The sequence below is a fragment of the Octopus bimaculoides genome, chromosome 9 (genome assembly GCF_046866305.1).
Source record: "Octopus bimaculoides isolate indiv1 chromosome 9, ASM4686630v1, whole genome shotgun sequence".
Lineage (NCBI taxonomy): Eukaryota > Metazoa > Mollusca > Cephalopoda > Octopoda > Octopodidae > Octopus > Octopus bimaculoides.
Window position 1 is genome coordinate 73241266 of NC_142936.1, and position 19117 is coordinate 73260382.

Genomic DNA, 19117 nt, shown 5'->3' on the forward strand with positions numbered 1-19117 from the left:
CTCCTTGGGTTGACTAAACTCTTGAGAACAATACATATAGATATACACATGCACAAACACACATATGTATATACACATACACACATGTATATCATCATCATCATTTAACGTCTGTTTTCCATGTTGGCATGGGTTGGAGAGTTTGACAGGAGCTGACCAGCTGAAGCACTGTTCAGGCTCCCTGTCTGTTTTGGCATGGTTTCTATGGCTGGATGCCCTACCTAACACTAACCACTTTACAGAGTGTACTGGGTGCTTTTATACAGCAGTGATGAGAGGGGCTATAAGAGCCTTCTGGTACAGAGGAAAGATCTCCAGTACAAGAGGAGGGGTCTCCAGTACTGAGGTCAATCTAACTGACTGGCCTCTTCCCCCAAAATTTCGGGCCTTGTGCCTAGAGTAGAAAAGAATTGTTAACACACCAGGCAAAATGCTTAGTGGCATTTCATCCAGTTTTACACCCAGAGTTCAAATACTAGTGAGGTCAACTTTACCTTTCATCCTGTCAGGGTTGATGTCATCAACTAGCCCAGCTGCCCCTTAAAAAGTTTCATACCTTATACCTATAGTAGAAAAGATTATTATTATATACAGGTTGTCATTGACTTACGACCACAATTGGTTCTGATTGACTGGTTGTAAGTCGATTTGGTTGTAAGTCGGTTTTATAGGCCTACATATTTTTACATTCTTGGGGTACATTCTCAGGTAAAAGTCACACACAGCATTCTGTATTATACTGGTGTTAGTCAAAAACTTCGGAGTCTCAAGCAGTCATCTTATAAACAAATATGAGGTTGTCTCAATGTCTCTGCGACAGAATAGTCATCCAACACAGTGGTGATAGATAACCAAACCTAGGGGAAGCATTTGTTAGCTGACATTATCCATAGATAGATTAATTTCTAAGAAATTTTAACCCATTAGATTTCAACTGGACTATTTATTATTGCTGCTGGGAGCTGGCATGCCAATCGTCATAAAGGCGATCGGTTCTAAGTCAGATAGGTCATAAGTTGACGACGACCTGTATATCTATTGATTAAGTATGAGTATATATACATATTTTCATACATTGTATATATTATTATAATGATGATGCCTTTGGTGTCAAAATTACATTGATATCTGTCAGGCGGCTGATGAGGGTACTTCCCTGGTTGTGTTAAACTGGATTTCTTTCTGTCATTATGTCTAAGCTTGTTTCTTAAAGCCCAGTAGTTTTTTTTTTTTCCTGATTTTTGCTTTGATATGCTCAACTAAAATAATATATATTTAAGCTCATTGTCATTTCTGTAGAGTTGATGCTAGTGTCAGATGTAATTTTATTAGTATGGTTTGTAAATAATTATAATGTAACAAGGTCAACTTGCAGATATAAAGTGAATAAAGAAGCTTTTAGAATTAGGTATATATCTAAGGTGGCGAGCTGGTAGAATCATTAGTGTGCTAGACAAAATGCTTAGTGGCATTTCACCCATCTTAACATTCTAAGTTCAAATTCCTCTCAGGTCAACTCTGCCTTTCATCCTTTCAGGATTGCTAAAATAAGCACCAGTCAAGCACTGGGGTTGATGTAATTGACTAGCCCCTGCCACAAAATTTTAGACCTTGTGCCTATAGTAGAAAGGATTGTTTATATATAATTTAGAATATATTATATATATATATATATATGTATATATATATATATATATATATATATATATATATATATATATTAAGAGTGTGTGTGTGTGTTATTAATGTATAATTTTGATTATGTTGAGATCATCATATAGTAACTTAATTACATTATCATTACATATATTGTATCATTTTTATTACATGTGTTATTATTACAATTATGTTACACATATTATAATTATATTATTCTTCTAAAGTGTATAATTATTGTGTGTGTGTGTGTGTGCATATATATATATATATATATATATTATGCGTATATTATTTTTTATATATACACTTTCACCATATCTTGTGTGTGTGTGTGTGTGTGTGTGTGTGTGTGTGTGTGTGCGCATATGTGTTTTGTAAACGTATAGATACACGCACGCATACATACTACATTGTATTAATTTCGAAAATGCTTAAAAATTGTTGAGAATTCGCAAAATATCTAAATTTACCATTTTGCGGTATGTGATACAGGTATTAAAAAGAAAAAAGATATAAACAAGGAGACTTGGAATAAATTCTTACATTAAATTTATACCATGCAGTTTCATAACTATATATCCAAGTGTAAATAATTAAGTACATTGTCCATTTAGGGTGATAGCACTTTCAGAGCCGCTTGCTCGACAATTTGGAGTCAACGACAGTGCATATAGGTAGTCGCAGCTATTGCTAGAAATATCATCCGATAAATCTGCCGCAAATTACACCCTACCTTGTTATATAAAAAGGAAAAGGATGCGGGCGAAAAACACGTTAAGTAATTTGGTTTTGCAGTTTTAGATACCCTTTAAATATACGGGATTGTCGCAACTGGAATGGCTTTGATCATAAAATACGTTCGATCTTAGTTGACATGGTGTTTAACAACAGAAGCAACTCGGTCCCGTCAAGGTAGAGAAGGGATCAGAAACTTTAGCAATAATATTGATTCTTCTCCTTTCTTGTCATTAAAAGGGAACAGCGTGCAAGCAGCTGACTATTGTCAGGCAGGCGGCAGAAACGCTGCATAATTTGTCATGTGTATTCCGTCGTTGTCGGCGAAGTGGTGATGCTTCATTGAAAAGCCATCACAAACCGGCTTGGAGGCAAAAATCTCAGATCAGACAAGCAGGAAGAAGAATAAGAAGTGGTGCATCAAAAACACATCAGAAAGCAGTATGATGGTGGAGGTAATGAAAATGTTAGTACCTCCATGCTGGAACAACCAGACTGACGGACAACAAACCGCTAGAAAAATGCGAAATTCGAACAGTAAAACATCGCTGAACAAGCTGTGTTGAAGTGAGAAGGAATCATGCCAATCTTGAAACAGGAATAAATATATTGGAACCATTCCAGTCACACTTTGTTCTATAACCACCGATGCGTTCGCTTACTCGAACCACTAAAAATAGCAGCAAAATCTTCCTCAAATTGTCCGTTAGTTTATGTAACTGTTTATTTCTTTTAAGGAAATTGTATAATGTAATCCTAGATATACTGTGTCTGCAAAGAAGATAATACCATTAACGCTGGTGTCTTTATGGGTGACTGCTCGATCGGGCACCGACCTGCAGTGTAAGAGCACACGATTATGTACGCACGATCTGAAGATTTTAACATTGTTGTTTACAGCAGAAACCAACAGAAATGAAGATAGGGGATAATTTTAACAATGACCGAAAATATCAACGATAGAAAATATCATCATTAGTGTTGGTTGCTTAGAAGAATTATATAACAAGAATAGAAGCAGCAGCAATAGTATCGGTGGTAGTAATAGTGGTGGTAAGATGGTAATTGTGATGTCGGTTAGAGAGAACGTGTCGCAAATTCGTCATTTTTATTAAAACCAAGAATGTTTATTATAAACTGCACACACGTACGCGCACGCACACACACACACACACCACGTGAGAGAGAGAGAAAGAGAGAGAGTAAAACGTGTGCGAGATGTGTAATATGCACGAACACATGAATACCCATTCAAATATGCAAATATATGTGTGCATGAATGTAAGTGCAGATTGCGTGTATGTATGAGAGAATGTGTATAGATGCGTGCGCTTATCGTAGCATGGGAAACAAGTATATATAAAAAATTATGATTATTATTATTACTAAATTGTTAGAACTTCGTTACTTTAGGGCAAATTATTCACAGATAATTATATTCATTTATCTTTCGCAATAATACAAGGCTACTACAAACCTTTATTATAGAGTTTCTACTAAGCCTTTTAAATTACCTTGCTCCTAAACTTAATTAGTGCGCGCATAATTATAAATAAAGTGTTAAATATTAAATTTGAATGTGTGTACGAAAGTGGTGATTTCTTAAAATATACATACAAATATTAATAATGAAAATAATTCTGTTTAATTTTTGGTATAAAGCTAGCAATTTTGCGGGAGTGGGGCAAGTCGCTTACCTCAGTCACATTACTTGACCAGCAATTATTTTATCGACCACGAAAGGATGAAAGGCGAAGTTGACTTCGGTAAAATTTGAACTCAGAACGTAAAGAGCCAAAAGCTAGCAATAAAGCTCGTCGTCTGAATAACGATAATAATGATTCTACTATAGGCACAAGGCCTGAAATTTTGTGGGCAGGGGTCTAGTCCATTACATCGACTCCAGTGCTCAACTGGTACTTATTTTATCGACCTCGAAAGGATGAAAGGCATAATCGACCTCGGAGGAATTTGAATAATAATAATAATAATAATCTTCTAAAAGAACACTGAAGACGTGATGCTCACATCGTGTTGCAGCGAAGAATCGAAACTGGGTCATCTGACACTAAAAATGTGTACTTGCAGTAAACAATGCATTATATAAACATACATAAACACGCATACAGTATACATACACGTATATACTTATATAAACAAGCGTATTTGGAAGGTTGAAGGTGCGGATAGATAGATAGAAAAATTATTCCGAAATATGCAAACATGCACAGTAAATTTAAGGATACAGAAATGAAATAAACATAATTGTAAATACGACTGAACGCTTTCTACACATATTTTTATGTATGTGTATAAATATATACGTAGATGTATGTGTACATGTGTGTACAAGTAAAACCTGAAACGCAACCCACTGTTTATACAGATAGAGAAAAAAGTAACACATCATGTGTTTTTCGCGAAATTAGCTTGCGCTTCTTAATTTATCGTTTCCCGTTAGGAACCTCATCAGTACTAAGCTACAGCATTATATATATATACATATATGTATATATATATATATATATATATATATATATATATATATATATATATATATATATATATATATACGCGCACAAATATGTATGTATTGAAAAGAAAGGTCACGTTTACCTTAATCAAATGATATATTTGTTCGCAGTCGGAGCTCCTGCCCTCCCGGACCGTAAATTTCCGTGTGGTAGCCATACTGTGGAAACAAGACGACGAATTGTAATATTTTTTCTCAGAGAACTTCTATGTCAAGCGTATTTATACAACTATTTCTTTCTTTCTTTCGCCTTTTCCTTCTTTCTCCTTCCTTCACTTCCTCTATCTCTCTATCTTTTCTCTTACTCCTCTCGCTCACTCCCTAACTCTTTACCTTTCCCTCCAGCTCTTTCTCTACCAAATCTTTCTACTTTTCGTTTCCAATTCCTCCTCTTTCTCTCCCTGTCTGTTACCCCCTACTCTTCCTTCTCTTTATTCCTTCCTCTCCCGATCTCCCCTTTTCTTATTTCCTCTGCCTTTTTCCTCTCTTGCTCTCAAGCCCTTCACTTTTCCTTCACTTCATATATATCTCGTTGCCTTCCCTTTTTACTCACTCAATCTCTCATTCTTATTATTTTCGTTACCCCTCTCTCATTTTATCTTTCTTATTCCCCCTTAAATCTCTTCTTTCTTTTCTACCTACTTACTTATCGCTCTATTTTCTTCTCTGTCTCAAGCTTTCTGTCACAATCACTATCGTTATCTCTCCCTTCTTTTCGACTGTCTTTTACTCATTTAACTAAATTCTCCTGTCATCATTTCTCTCAGAGGCATGATCCTCTTTCCGTTTGCGATTTTTCAATATTTGAAAACGAACCAAAATGAGAAAATTTCACAAAACCGGGCCAGGGTCATGTGCTATATTTAATGACCCCCATAATAATTTCAGCTGCTTTCTTCTTCTTCTTCTTCCATTTTATTTCTCTGTTGTTTATTTCTATGTTCGTTATCTATCTATCTATCTAGCTAGCTAGCTAGCTATCTGCCTGTCTGTCTGTCTGTTGCCTGTCTGTCTATTTCTCTTTTTATTTTCGTCTACGTCTATTATAAACATCGCATTTATGTACACATACATACATGCGTACATACATACATATTTTTTTTATATAAATACACGCGCGCACACAAGCACGTAACACACATGCATACACATAAATACACACGTCTGTACAAGTACATGGGGGAGGGTCTTTGGTGTTGCGGTTTTCTTCATTATACACAAAAGTGCTCTTTTAAGTCGAAATTCAAAGGCATATTTATATATCTAATTGAATACACATTACCAGCACTTATTTTTCAGCTGCTGGTCCCGCTAAAATCAATATTGTAAAAAGTTCGACTCGATGCAGTGATCAATATTCAAAAAAAAACCCCTAAAATTTATAATATTTTTTTTGTCTTTCTAAAGTAGTAAATAAATAATTCATTAAACGATATGTCATAAACCTTTGCTTTTTAAATATAATTGTTTAAACAATAACATTTTGATCGAAAATGTATAAATATATCTGTAAATTAATTATAAAATGATGCAGTTTTTTTCTTTTTTTTTTACCCCCGAAGTTCGATGATATCGGCAAATACCTTCGGCTTCGGAAACATGTTTCACTCCTTCAACCTTCGCTCATCCTTCAACACACTTCTCATTGTTTCTATGTTTCTAATCATTATTATCACACAAAATTCCCGCCGAGGTCAACTTTGTCTTTCATCCTTCAAGGGTCGATATGGTAAAATACCAGTATAGTAGTACTGAGGTCAATCGTATCGATTAACCTACCTCTTTCCTCTGCTTGGCCTTATGCCAAAATTTGGAACTATTAGTGTCAAAAGAAAGATGTATGGATTAAGCAAGACCGTTTGAGCGTCGGACAAATTTATCATACGGTAGTATGCGTTTTATGGTTCTTAACGTTCTGCGTTCAAATTCCTACGAGGGGCAATTTGTTTATTTATTTATTTATTCACAGACAATTATATTCATAAACCATAAACTATTATTACTTACCAAACCGTGCTCCTAAAATTAATTAGTTCTCGCATAATTATAAACAACGTGAAGTATATTTGCCACTTAAATGTGGCTGACCCCTAAGGGTGGATGTTACTGTTGCTTTTAGCCCCAATGTACTTCACCTTGTCGTGCAGTTACTGTTAATACCTCGTTCAGAGATTTAACATTGCTTATAAACAACGTGTTAAATATTAAATTTGTGTGTACGAAAATGGTGAGTTCTTAAAATACACGTAAAACTATTAATGATAATATTAGTTCTGCCAAATTTTGGTACAAGGTCAGCAATTCTGAGGGTGGGGAACCGATTACATCGGTCACGATAGAATGAAAGGTACAGTTGACCTCGTTAGACTTTAGACTCAGAGAGACTAATGAGTCGGAAACTAACAATTTAGCTCATCGTCTGAATAACGATAATAATAATTTTTAAGGTGGCGAGCTGACAGAATCGTTAGTACGCCAGGCAATATGCTTAGCGGCATTTCGTCCACCCTTACGTTCTGCGTTCAAATCTCACCGACGTCAACTTTGCTTTTTACCTTTTCAGGGTTGATAAAATAAGTACTAGTAGAGCACTGGGGCCAACGTAATCTGCTTACCCCTTCTCTGATATTACTGGCCTTATGCCAATATTTGAAATCAATAATAATAATAATTCTTTCTATTATAGGCACAAGGCCTGAAATTTTATGGGGATGCGGTCTAGTTGATAACACCGACTCCAGTGCTCAACTAGTACATATTTTATCGACCCCGAAAGAATGGAAGATATAGTTAACCTCGGAGGAATTTGTGCGTGTGCGAGTGCGCGTGTGTGTGTGTGTGTGTATGTACCATCCTCATTGGATGGTATATAACCTCACCTTGAATAGGAAGCCGAAATTTGCCAGTCAATTTCCCACTCCCGATCACCAAGCTTTTTGACAGTTTTGGTATGTATGCATGCACGTACGCACGCACGCACGTGTGTGTATGTCTAAGGGGTTGATTAAAGAAAGGGACAGTCAAATACTGTTTTAATATAGGTGATTCAGACCTTCTCCATAAGTTTTAGGCCTTGTCTTCCTTGAAATAGTCATGATTTACATGGAAAACACGGGGGAAGGGATAAAACGCGTTTTGTGTGTGTGTGTGATGGAGAAACAGAATTCAAGGAGACTAAATGGTGGTCTTGATCAGCGCAAATGTTTACTTAAACGTAAAGAAATATTGTTTCGGTATGCTGCTGGTGGGCTCACCATCGTAATATCAAAAGTTTCCTTTCCCGCTCGATTCGTGTGAATGTAGCACTCTGTACTTGAATAAGCAACTTCCTTTCAAGTTGCTTCTGTATTCTCCTGAGATGTAATGAGTATCAGAATGTGTGTGAGAGAGAGATATAGAAAGAGGGGGGGGAGTGTGTGTATGTATGAATATGCATGCATGAATGTTACGTACGAGGTCTGATCAACAAGTATCCGGACTGTTGCCATGATAACGAAGCTAAAGCACGCTGAGTGAAGTCGTCCGGCACAGATTGACCTTAAACTCTGCTGTGCATGCGCACTAAGTTTTAACGTTCTAGCTCGCTTCCGCACCACACGATCACACGCTACACACCTTCCTTCCAAGCACTGTTGTAAACAGCGGAAGTGATCTAGAACGTTCAAACTTAGTACGCATGCACAACAGAGTTCAAGGTCAAACTTTGCCAAGCGGCTTCACTCTGCGTGTTTTAGCTCCGTTACTATAGCAATAGTCCGGATACTTATCCATCTGACCTCGTACATACATAAGCGCAGGCGTGGTTATGTGATTAGAAGTTTGCTTCCTAACTGCATGGTTTCGGGTTCTGACCCATTGCATAGCTCTTTGCATTTACCTCCTCATGCCGTTACGCATTTTCCTCACCTTGGAGAGAATCTCCACGTGGTATTACCACGAAGCGTTTTGGCTGATTCGACGCTGACTTGTTTGACATCATATATCTTCATGTTTTCTCGTTTTAATGTCTCTCGTTCTCTCTCTCTCCCTCCCTCTCCTTTTTCTCTATGTGTGTGAGCATATTTCTCTTTATGTATAAGAGGAAAGGGAAAATGTTCAATTAATAAATGTTCCTCTCTCAGCTTTTCTATTTGCATGCATATGTTTCTGCACGCACGCGTTTCCTTTCTGTGCCAAAAACTACAGTCGCCCAAACAGGTTCAATGTCCAGTCAGCCGTGCCAAATCATCAGCGTCCAAACAACCTTGCCCAGCTGTCTCATTCTGTACCAGATTAGTCTCCCAATTCCTGGCATCAATGAGTTTCAGATCAGGACGCCCACATAAGTTGTGTTTTCTTCGTTTTGACACGGATTTCTTCAATTATTTATTTTTACTATGCCTTTGGAAATAATGGTGGGCAGCTTTTTATGAAAAAGTTTTGAAAATTTATGATTTTGTTTACCGCGACCTGTTACCTCCACTACCAATTTTGGCGTTTTTTTTTTTTACACTATACCCTTAAATACCACGGGAAAAGCCTTTTCAGTAAAAGAAAATTTTTGAAAATATTTTGAGACGAAAAGCTTTGAGATTTTAAAAAAGATTTAATTGTTGTTTCTAACACATACCGTGGAGGCGCAATGGCCCAGTGGTTAGGGCAGGGGACTCGCGGTCATAGGATCGCGGTTTCGATTCCCAGACCGGACGTTGTGAGTGTTTATTGAGCGAAAACACCTAAAGCTACATGAGGCTCCGGCAGTGGATGGTGGTAAACCCTGCTGTACTCTTTCACCACAACTTTCTCTCACTCTTACTTCCTGTTTCTGTTGTGCCTATAATTCAAAGGGTCAGCCTTGTCACACTGTGTCACGCTGAATATCCCCGAGAACTACGTTAAGGGTACACGTGTCTGTGGAGTGCTCAGCCACTTGCACGCTAATTTCACGAGCAGACTGTTCCGTTGATCGGATCAACTGGAACCCTCGTCGTCGTAAGCGACGGAGTGTCGACAACAACTAACACATACCACGAACACCTTCCCACTTTTTATGTCTTATCTGTTATTTCCTTCAGTCGTTGAACTGCAGCCATGCCGAGGCACTTTCTTGATGAGTTTAGTCAAACAAATTTACATCGGTACCTTTTTTATTCTGTCGTTCCTTTATGACGAACCACTATGTAACGGGGATGTAAATAAGCCGGATGCAATTGTGTGTGTATGTGTGAGCACAAACACAAAGACACACACACATACATAAACAGATACACACATACAACGAGCTTCCGTACAGTTTCTGTCAACTAAATTCTCTCATAAGACGTTGGTCAGCCTGGGGCTATAGTAGAAGATACTTACCCAAAGTGCCGTGCTTTGGGACTGAACCCAAAACCACATGGTTGCATAGCGAGTTTCTTAACCACACAGTCATATATATGCGTGTGTGTGAGTCTATACACGCACATACATACACACATACATACATACATACATACATACATACACACATACATACATACATACACACACACATACATACATACATACATACATACATAGGCACGTACGTACGTACGTGCATGCATTTACACCAAAAAATGCCAGAAAACTTGGTGATCAGTGGTGGGAAAGTGTCCGGCGAATTCCGGCTTCCTATTCAGGATGAGGTCACGTTCCATCAAACGAGGAGAACCCGATAAAATACCTATGGAAGAGGTATGATGCTCCCACTTCCTTACTAACAGAGGCAATGTATGTGCAGATTTGTATGTTTTATGTATGTATTCTCATGCATGTAGTTGCATATCTCGACATGCTCATACATATTTAAAAGAATGGATTAACAGAATTCAAAGAGAACATGAAGCATAATTTAAAACAAAAATCTTTTGAAAATTCACAAAATATCATTTTGGTGGACGTAAAAAATGTGAACCGCACCCCATCCCATCCCACCCTTTTTTTTTTTTTTTTTTTTTTACAGAATCCCCCATTTTCGAGTACGAAGATTCTGATTCTGCTAAAACAACGGCATTTAAAAATTTTAATCCACCCGCCGCCCCAAATTCTTCAATTTTTACTTTTTTTCATTTTTTTCCCCCAGAATCATAATCTCCGTATTTTCCTACGTATTTCGCAAAAAAATAAAAAAATAAAAAATCAGAAAAAAAAGTGAAAATTGAAGAATTGGGGGGAATAAAATCTTAAAATGCCGTTTTTTCTTCTTTTTTGTTTTGTTATGCAGAAAACGGGGGGATTCCGTGAAAAAAAAAAAACCCCACACTTTTCGCGTTCGCCAAACATTTTAATACATTCGAACAAAGCTGAAAACTTATATGAAATAAATTGGAGCACTCATAATGAGTTATAATAGGGTTTTATCTAAAGGTGTTACTTATAGAAGCCAACGAAGGAAGCTTTACGTGATAGCTCGGTTTGCTAAAAATAGCTGCCAAATTTCCCTAAAATCACACACTAACCGTTTCAGAAAAGGTTACTTTGGATAATGTTATCTCGGGAACCCTATGCATAAAAAAAGACGGCGGACATGTGTATGTATACATGTATATGTGTGTGCGTGTGCGTGAGTGTGTGTGTGTGTGTTGTATTGGGTTGGCCAAAAGTCCGTTCGGTTTTTGTCAGCACTAAACTTCAAACACTGTAATAAGTACCTAGCTTTAATCTGTCCCTTGCACATGCGCACTGGTTAGATACCTGACGCTTCAGGTATCTAACGTTGTTGGACACGTACTTGCGACGAAACAAATTGTATTTTGTGTGTTTGAGATCACCCTGAAAATGGAGAACCAAAATAATCAATATCGACACCTCATGGTTTTTTTTAAAATTATTATTCTAAAAATAGCAAGAGGGTGATAGAAACCTGCAGGAAGAATTGTGCTCTGTACAGAGAGGATTTTGTTAGGGCACGTGTGTACCAGAAGTGGTTTTCAAGATTTTGATCGGGAAATTTTCCCGTTTAATTTGAACCTCTCTCTGGCCGGCTAACTGAGATAAACAGCGACACCACGCAGACATTCCCCAAATATCTAAATCGAGTGTTGAAAACCATCTACTTCAGTCTGCTTACGCTAATAGGCTCAATGTTTAGGTCCCATATTAGTTGAATGAGGCTGACCTCGCCCACTGGATTTCCGTCTGCGATTCCTTGCAGAAACGTGAAGAAAACGATCCCTTGTTGAAGGGAATGGTGACAGGGGACGAAAAATAGATCGTCTATAACAGGGAGAAGCGCAAATAATCATGAGGGAATCGTGGCGAACCACAATAAGCTATCTCCAAAATAGCATTTCACCTGAGGAAGATTAAGCTTTCAATTTGGTGAGATTGGAAGGGTGTTTTCTTGTACGAGCTTCATCCCATTGACAGGACCATCAATTCGGATGTGTACGGTAATCAGCAGGACAAATTAAACGCATCCAGTATTTATTAATCGTAAGGACATTGTATTTTATCATGTCAATGCTAGACAGCACACTTCTTTGCAAACGCGGCAGAAGTTACTGGGGCCTGACTGGGAAGTTTTTCTTCTACACTCACTCAACCTTGCGCCTTCAGATTTCTATCTGTTTCTGTCATTCAAAATTCATTGAATGGTCAGACCTTCAACTCTGAAGAGGACGTAAAATTTCATCTGGAAGAGTTGTTCGCCAGTAATAACAGGAAATAATGGGTTTGTTCTCGAGGTAACAGGAAGTACTGGGACGAAATGATAATTATATCAATGATTGAATAAATCAGTTTATGTTTACAACTTATGTCTTATTTTCGCTTAAAATACCGAACGGACTTTTTGGCTAACCACTAAAATGTGCACTGTATGAGTACAGTTATAACATTTCTTGGGAGTATAATGACCGTGCGATGTGAGGTGACGAGAATAGCTCTTTAGTGCCGGATCACACGGCCAATACAATAAAGAGAAATCGAATTGAACAAATAAATGCCAGGTAGGAAAGAGAGACACAACCGCGTTATAAAGATTAAAAGAATATTTATTGATATGTTAACATGTGTGTCTGTGTGTGCGTCATGTATACAGAATAATAGACAGGCCGCCATGAGAACAAAATGTATGTGTGTGTGTAAGCATTGATGTATGCGCGTGTTAAGAACATATAAGGATAGCAATGAAGAGGAGACAGTGAAAGAGTCGAAGTGAGAAGTAAGTTCATAGACACAAGAAAGATGACAATACCAGTTCGTAGTCATTAGTACACGGTAGTTGAGACACTGTATCAAAAAGTGGCGGCCATAATGCTGAGCTGAATACAGGTACATGTCGTACGCGAAGTCGTGGATGTGACATTGCTGCCTAGGTCACTTGTACAAGAGTTGATGCAGGTTGTATATTCGCTTGTTGATCCGTGGTGTAGTAATTCACCAACGGTGAAGTGTTGGAACGTGGGTGAATTGCTATATACGTTGAGAGATGATGCTGACGACGTTAAGGACATGATGGTGGCGACGAAGGCGGAGGTTGCCGTAATGCTGTTGGACGAAGTTGGCAAGTCTCAACGTAGCTGCTGTGGTGGTAGTGCTGTCTAGCGTTGTTGCTGGAACTGGCAGTGTCTTTGTGGTCAGTGGCTAGACCTTAAAAGGTCTGGAAGACTCCGGAACGAGAACCTGGGTTTTTATAAGGAGCTGTAGGCTCAAAACAGGGTGGTAAACAGTCTGTCGAACACGATCCTATTTAGAGATTCCGACTGGTTATACACGGCAAGTGACAGATAAGAGACAAACTGCGCCAATACCAACCAATCAGAATAGTGGAAACAACGGGATCCAAATAGCAGGCAAAGGCTAGCTGTTCCCTGCTATGTTCGAATGCACGTATATATAATAAAATGGGAGAGCGGAATTTCACCCGAATCTACGCTACAAGAGCTACAAGTATCTATTTATTCTTAGTGATTTATTGTACATTATTTGTATCAGTCATCGTTTCAACTATATTTATCCTAATGTTTCTTTTCTTTCTTTTCCTTTGGCACGAAACCCGTAAAGATGAAAGCTGACGGATGAACTTGTTATGAGTATTATCAATCGATTGGCAATAGCTATAAAATTCATACCACTCCTCGTTTTCGTTATAAATAATCGTACGATTAACCCTACCAATATTGAGATAAATTATAACGTATGGGAGCGTCGCGTTCAACTTGAAATGAGTTTAGTATAAATACTTATATATATATATATATATATATATATATATATATATATATATATATATATATATATATATATATATATAGAGAGAGAGAGAGAGAGAGAGAGAGAGAGAGAGAGAGAGAGAAATAGATAAATAGATAGATAGATAAATAGATACACACACACATGCACATTCGCACACACATGCACATTCGCGCACACATGCACATACACATTTATATACTTACATATATGTGTAGTTAGGCAAACATTCCGAGCTGCGTTCTGTTGAAGCACATCTGTCGATTCCAGTATTACAATTCACTATGTAGTTATTGTCGTTATCGTATTGATGTGAGGTACCTACTGGAGTTGAAAATTCTCGAAGTATTGTTAGCAGGGGATTATCATATAATAAAACAGGATTCTGAAAAATCAAATAAGGAATCTGGGGAATTTCTGCTAGGAAATTTCTTACATGTTTTCTGCTACAAGTACAATTTTGTAACTCCTATTGGCAAATGAAACATGTGTAATGGTGAATAAATAATACCAAAAAATCCAGTGTTCGTCTGCCTTCCCTGAGATCTCGAACCTCTGCGCTGATTCTCCTGCGCATTTATATTTACAGCCCTATTCTGGCCGGAAAATAATGGGAAAATTCCACAAGACAGCTTATGATCGAATGATCGCAGGTGAAATATGATCGGTTGGCAATTAGGCTGATGTCGCCTGATGTGCTGTGACCGACATATCCTTACTGGGCATACGAGGTTTCGATTCTACGCTTCGCTACAACCTAATAGCTTCTTCGGAGCTTCTACATTGAAATGCACAGAAGTATACACACACACACACACGCACACACAGACACAGACACACACACAGAGACGCACACACAGACGCGTACACACACACAGACGTATGTACACACACACACACACACACACACACACACAGAGGTATTTAGGGTAAATCCCAGCTGTTTCCTCTTGAAGCACGATGTGCTTATTTCATTATTACATTCAATATGTATCTATTATTGCTGCTGTATGTTAGTCAAAATACATATTAAACTTGAAAATTATGGAACTATTATTTGCTGATTTATGGTATAATGAAACAAATAAGTGGAAATTTTGTGATATTATCTATAATAAGTTATGATTTTTTTTTCTCTGTCTAACGATTTTCTCATAGGAAATTCCTTACATATCTACTTAACAGGTAAATATTTTTGTAATTCCTATTAGCATATGAAACACAGGTAATGTAGAATAAATAATACCAAAAATTTCTACTTTCTTGTATATATATATATATATATATATATATATATATATATATATATATATATATATATATATATATATATATATATATATATATATATATATCGGACACTAGATGTCCTTTTTTATTTTTTATTACTGATATGACATGATATGTCATATGTGTTTGTATATTGTTTTTATTGTCCTGTCCTCTTAGTTGAAAAATAAACAGGTAAATTGACATAATACAATGTCTGCAAGTTGATGAGTACCATATATTTTAGCATGTGGTAGGACCGCCTTTGGCAGTAAGTACAGCTTGAATTCTACGAGTAATGGACTCGTACAAAGTTTGAATTGTTTCAAAGGGAATTTTTGTCCATTCTTCAGCTAAAACAGTCTCCAGTTCTTGTAGTGATGATGGTGGAAGATATCGACTTCTTACTTGTTTTCCTAAAATGCATCATAAATGTTCAATAATATTGAGATCTGAGGACTGTGGTGGCCAGATAAGATGTTCAACTTCACTAGAATTTTCTTCGTGCCATTCGGTAACAACTTTAGCTGTGTGAATTGGTGCATTATCATCCTGAAAGATTGCGTTTTCCCCCGGAAACAGTTTCTGCAACCATATGATGAATTTGGTCAGAAAAAATGCTTAATATTGACTATTAATTTTGCCATGAAGAGAAACCATTGGGTCGGCGAATTTCAACGATATAGCTCCCAGATCATCACAGATCCTCCTCCATGTTTAACAGTTGGAAGAAGGCAGTCTGGGCCAAATGCTTCTTTTGGCTGTTTCCACACGTATACTCGGCCGGTGGTCGGAAATAAGGTAACATTTTCCCACTGCTTTAGGGACCAATTCTGTAGGTTTTTACTCCACTCTAAACGCTTTGCAACGTTTGTTTTTGAAAGTAGTGGTTTTCTGATTGCATCCCTCCCTTGAAATCCGGTTTTGTACAGCTCCTGGCGAACAGTTTTTGTGGGAGCTGGGTTCTCGAGGTTGTCATTAAGCTATGCAGTAATTTTGGGAGCTGTACTTTTGTGATCCTTTCTAACAATTCGCGTAAGAGTCCAACGGTCCTTATCTGAAAGTTTTGGTTTTCTTCCAGAGTTTTGTTTCGACGACGAGGTTTTTCCCTCTTTGAAAGTCCGATAGATCTGTAATTTTAATGACTTTTAATTACCTTTTTCTGATGATATTTGAAAAGAAACAGCTATTTTAGTAAAACATTCTGTAGTTCTTTGTCACAGACACACGTGAAATTTCAAGAACCGAAACGAAAGGTTCACCCGAAATTTGCTGTTTAGTCGTCGACAATCCGACCGCGTATAGATTGTTGAAGGTTAAATTAACTTTGAACTTCTTCTTACCTAAGCAATATATATTTTTTTCTTTTTTGCAAGGCTACGCAAACATTTTCACATTTGATGAGACAGCTGTTCGCCGTGAGCTCAAAGTTAGTCAAAATTCTTGTTTGAAACGTTATCGGTCTATTTCACATATGCTTAATCCCATAGAGAAATGTTTCTCGTGCATAAAATATGTACAGAAAAGAAACGAAACTTTCTATAACAGACATACATGCACAAATAATAATCAATCCTACAGCTGTGACAAAACACACACTCTTTTACTCTTTTACTTGTTTCAGTCATTTTGACTGTGGCCATGCTGGAACACCACCTTTTAGTCGAGCAAATCGACCACAGGACTTATTCTTTGTAAGCCTAGTACTAATACTATCGGTTTCTTTTGCTGAACCGCTAAGTTACGGGGACGTAAACACACCAGCATCAGTTGTCAAGCGATGTTGAGGGGAAAAAACACAGACACATACACATATATATATACATATATACGATGGGCTTCTTTCAGTTTCCGTCTACTAAATCCACTCACAAGGCTTTGGTCGGCTCGAGGCTATAGTAGAAGACACTTGCTCAAGTTGCCACGCAGTGGGATTGAACCCGGAACCATGTGATTTGTAAGCAAGCTACTTACCACACAGCCACTCCTACGCCTATAACACATCGAGATATCGTTTTCAAAAAATTAACACTTGGTCCCATAACCTCGTAATTACTCCTAAAAAAAAAAAACTGAAAGGTACTACTTGTGACAAAAACAAAAAACCTTCTTAGATTCACTATTCTTGACAAACGTTTCAACAGAAAGTGCACCAATCTAAATTATGATGGAAACTGAAAAGAAAACGGCAAAACACGAGTTACATGAAGTCACGATTACTGTTTGCCAAACTTCACAAGCGACACCAATGGTCGTTTTACTACCGCACTCTGTATTGCAGACTGGCGAGCGGTTTGCTTCGTTGTTTGGTTGCTGAAAACTTGTAATTAACCAGGCAAGTTCACATTGTTGATATTACAAATTATGTTCAGGTGGCGACCCGGCAGAATCACTAGCACACCGGACAAAATGCTTAGCGGTATTTCGTTTGTCTTTACGTTCTAAGTTCAAATTCCGCCGAGGTCGACTTTGCCTTTCATCTCATTTCGAGGTCGATAAAATAAGTACCAGTTGGGCACTGGAGCTGATGTAATCGACTTACCCCCGCTCCTCCAAAATCTCAGGCTTTATGTTTATTGTAGAAAGGATATTAGAAATTCTGTTATGATGCTTTGAGGTCATATTTTCTATTAGATAAATCGTTTTTATTTGCTGAAATGTTACCATACGCTACAATACTTGTACGTCAAATATGTAACACTAACATTGTCCCTTCACTTTATCGATTGTTATTGTTGAATATGTTGTGTTTACTCGGGTGTGTGTTGTGTGTATGTGTGTATGTGTGTGTGTGTGTATGTGTATATGTGTATGTGGTTGCGTGCATGTATGTGCTGCTGTGTGCTTGCTGTGGAAAGTGGTCACGTACAGGTGTCAATGTATTTGATTGTATACACATAGATACGTGAACGCTCACCGCAACAAGCACCACCACCACCACCACTACTACTACTAATGCTCATGTGCACACACACACACACACACACACATTTTAAAATGTTTGGCAGTGTTCAGTAAAATATAAACAAGAAAGAACTCGTGCAAAAGGATAGCAGAATATGAAAAATACTTAAAATTACAGAAGTGCAACGGAAATATTTTGAGATATGTTAAAAAAAAAAAAGTCAGTAAAATTCAAAAATGGGAAGGAACGATACTTTCATCATATATTATAGGCTGTACCGCGAGGTAGAGCCTAACATTTACTTGTCGAACAGGATATCTCTCTTTACTCTTTTTACTTGTTTCAGTCATTTGACTGCGGCCATGCTGGAGCACCGCCTTTAGTCGAGAAAATCGACCCCAGGACTTATTCTTTAGAAGCCTAGTACTTATTCTATCGGTGTCTTTTTTGCCGAACCGCTAAGTTACGGGGACGTAAACACACCAGCATTGATTGTCAAGCGATGGTGGGGGGACAAACACAAACACACATACATATATATATATATATATATATATATATATATATATATATATATATACGACGGGCTTCTTTCAGTTTCCGTCTACCAAATCCACTCACAAGGCTTTGGTCGGCCCGAGGTTACAGTAGAAGACACTTGCCCAAGGTACCACGCAGTGGAACTGAACCCGGAACCATGTGGTTGGTAAGCAAGCTACTTACCACACAGCCACTCCTACGCCTAGGATATGTTTGCAACAATCAAATAAAAACTGAAACGTTTTGTGTTCATTCGCTTTGACGCCGATGTTCTAACTTTG

At 37.6% G+C, this 19117-nt stretch overlaps 1 protein-coding gene across 2 annotated transcripts in view; it reads right to left on the reverse strand.

Moving 5' to 3' along the window:
• The window catches only part of LOC106869093 (diamine acetyltransferase 1), a 104822-nt gene extending 98816 nt beyond the window's left edge, over positions 1 to 6006 (reverse strand). Inside the window, exon 1 of one of the 2 annotated variants that reach the window (XM_014914621.3) lies at positions 5011 to 6006. In XM_014914621.3, the coding sequence (XP_014770107.1) occupies positions 5011 to 5085 (75 nt within the window). In that variant the 5' untranslated portion in view covers positions 5086 to 6006. The remainder of the gene's footprint in view (positions 1 to 5010) is intronic. The other variant, XM_014914622.3, reaches the window with a different exon arrangement.
• Between the last annotated feature and the right edge of the window lie 13111 nt (positions 6007 to 19117).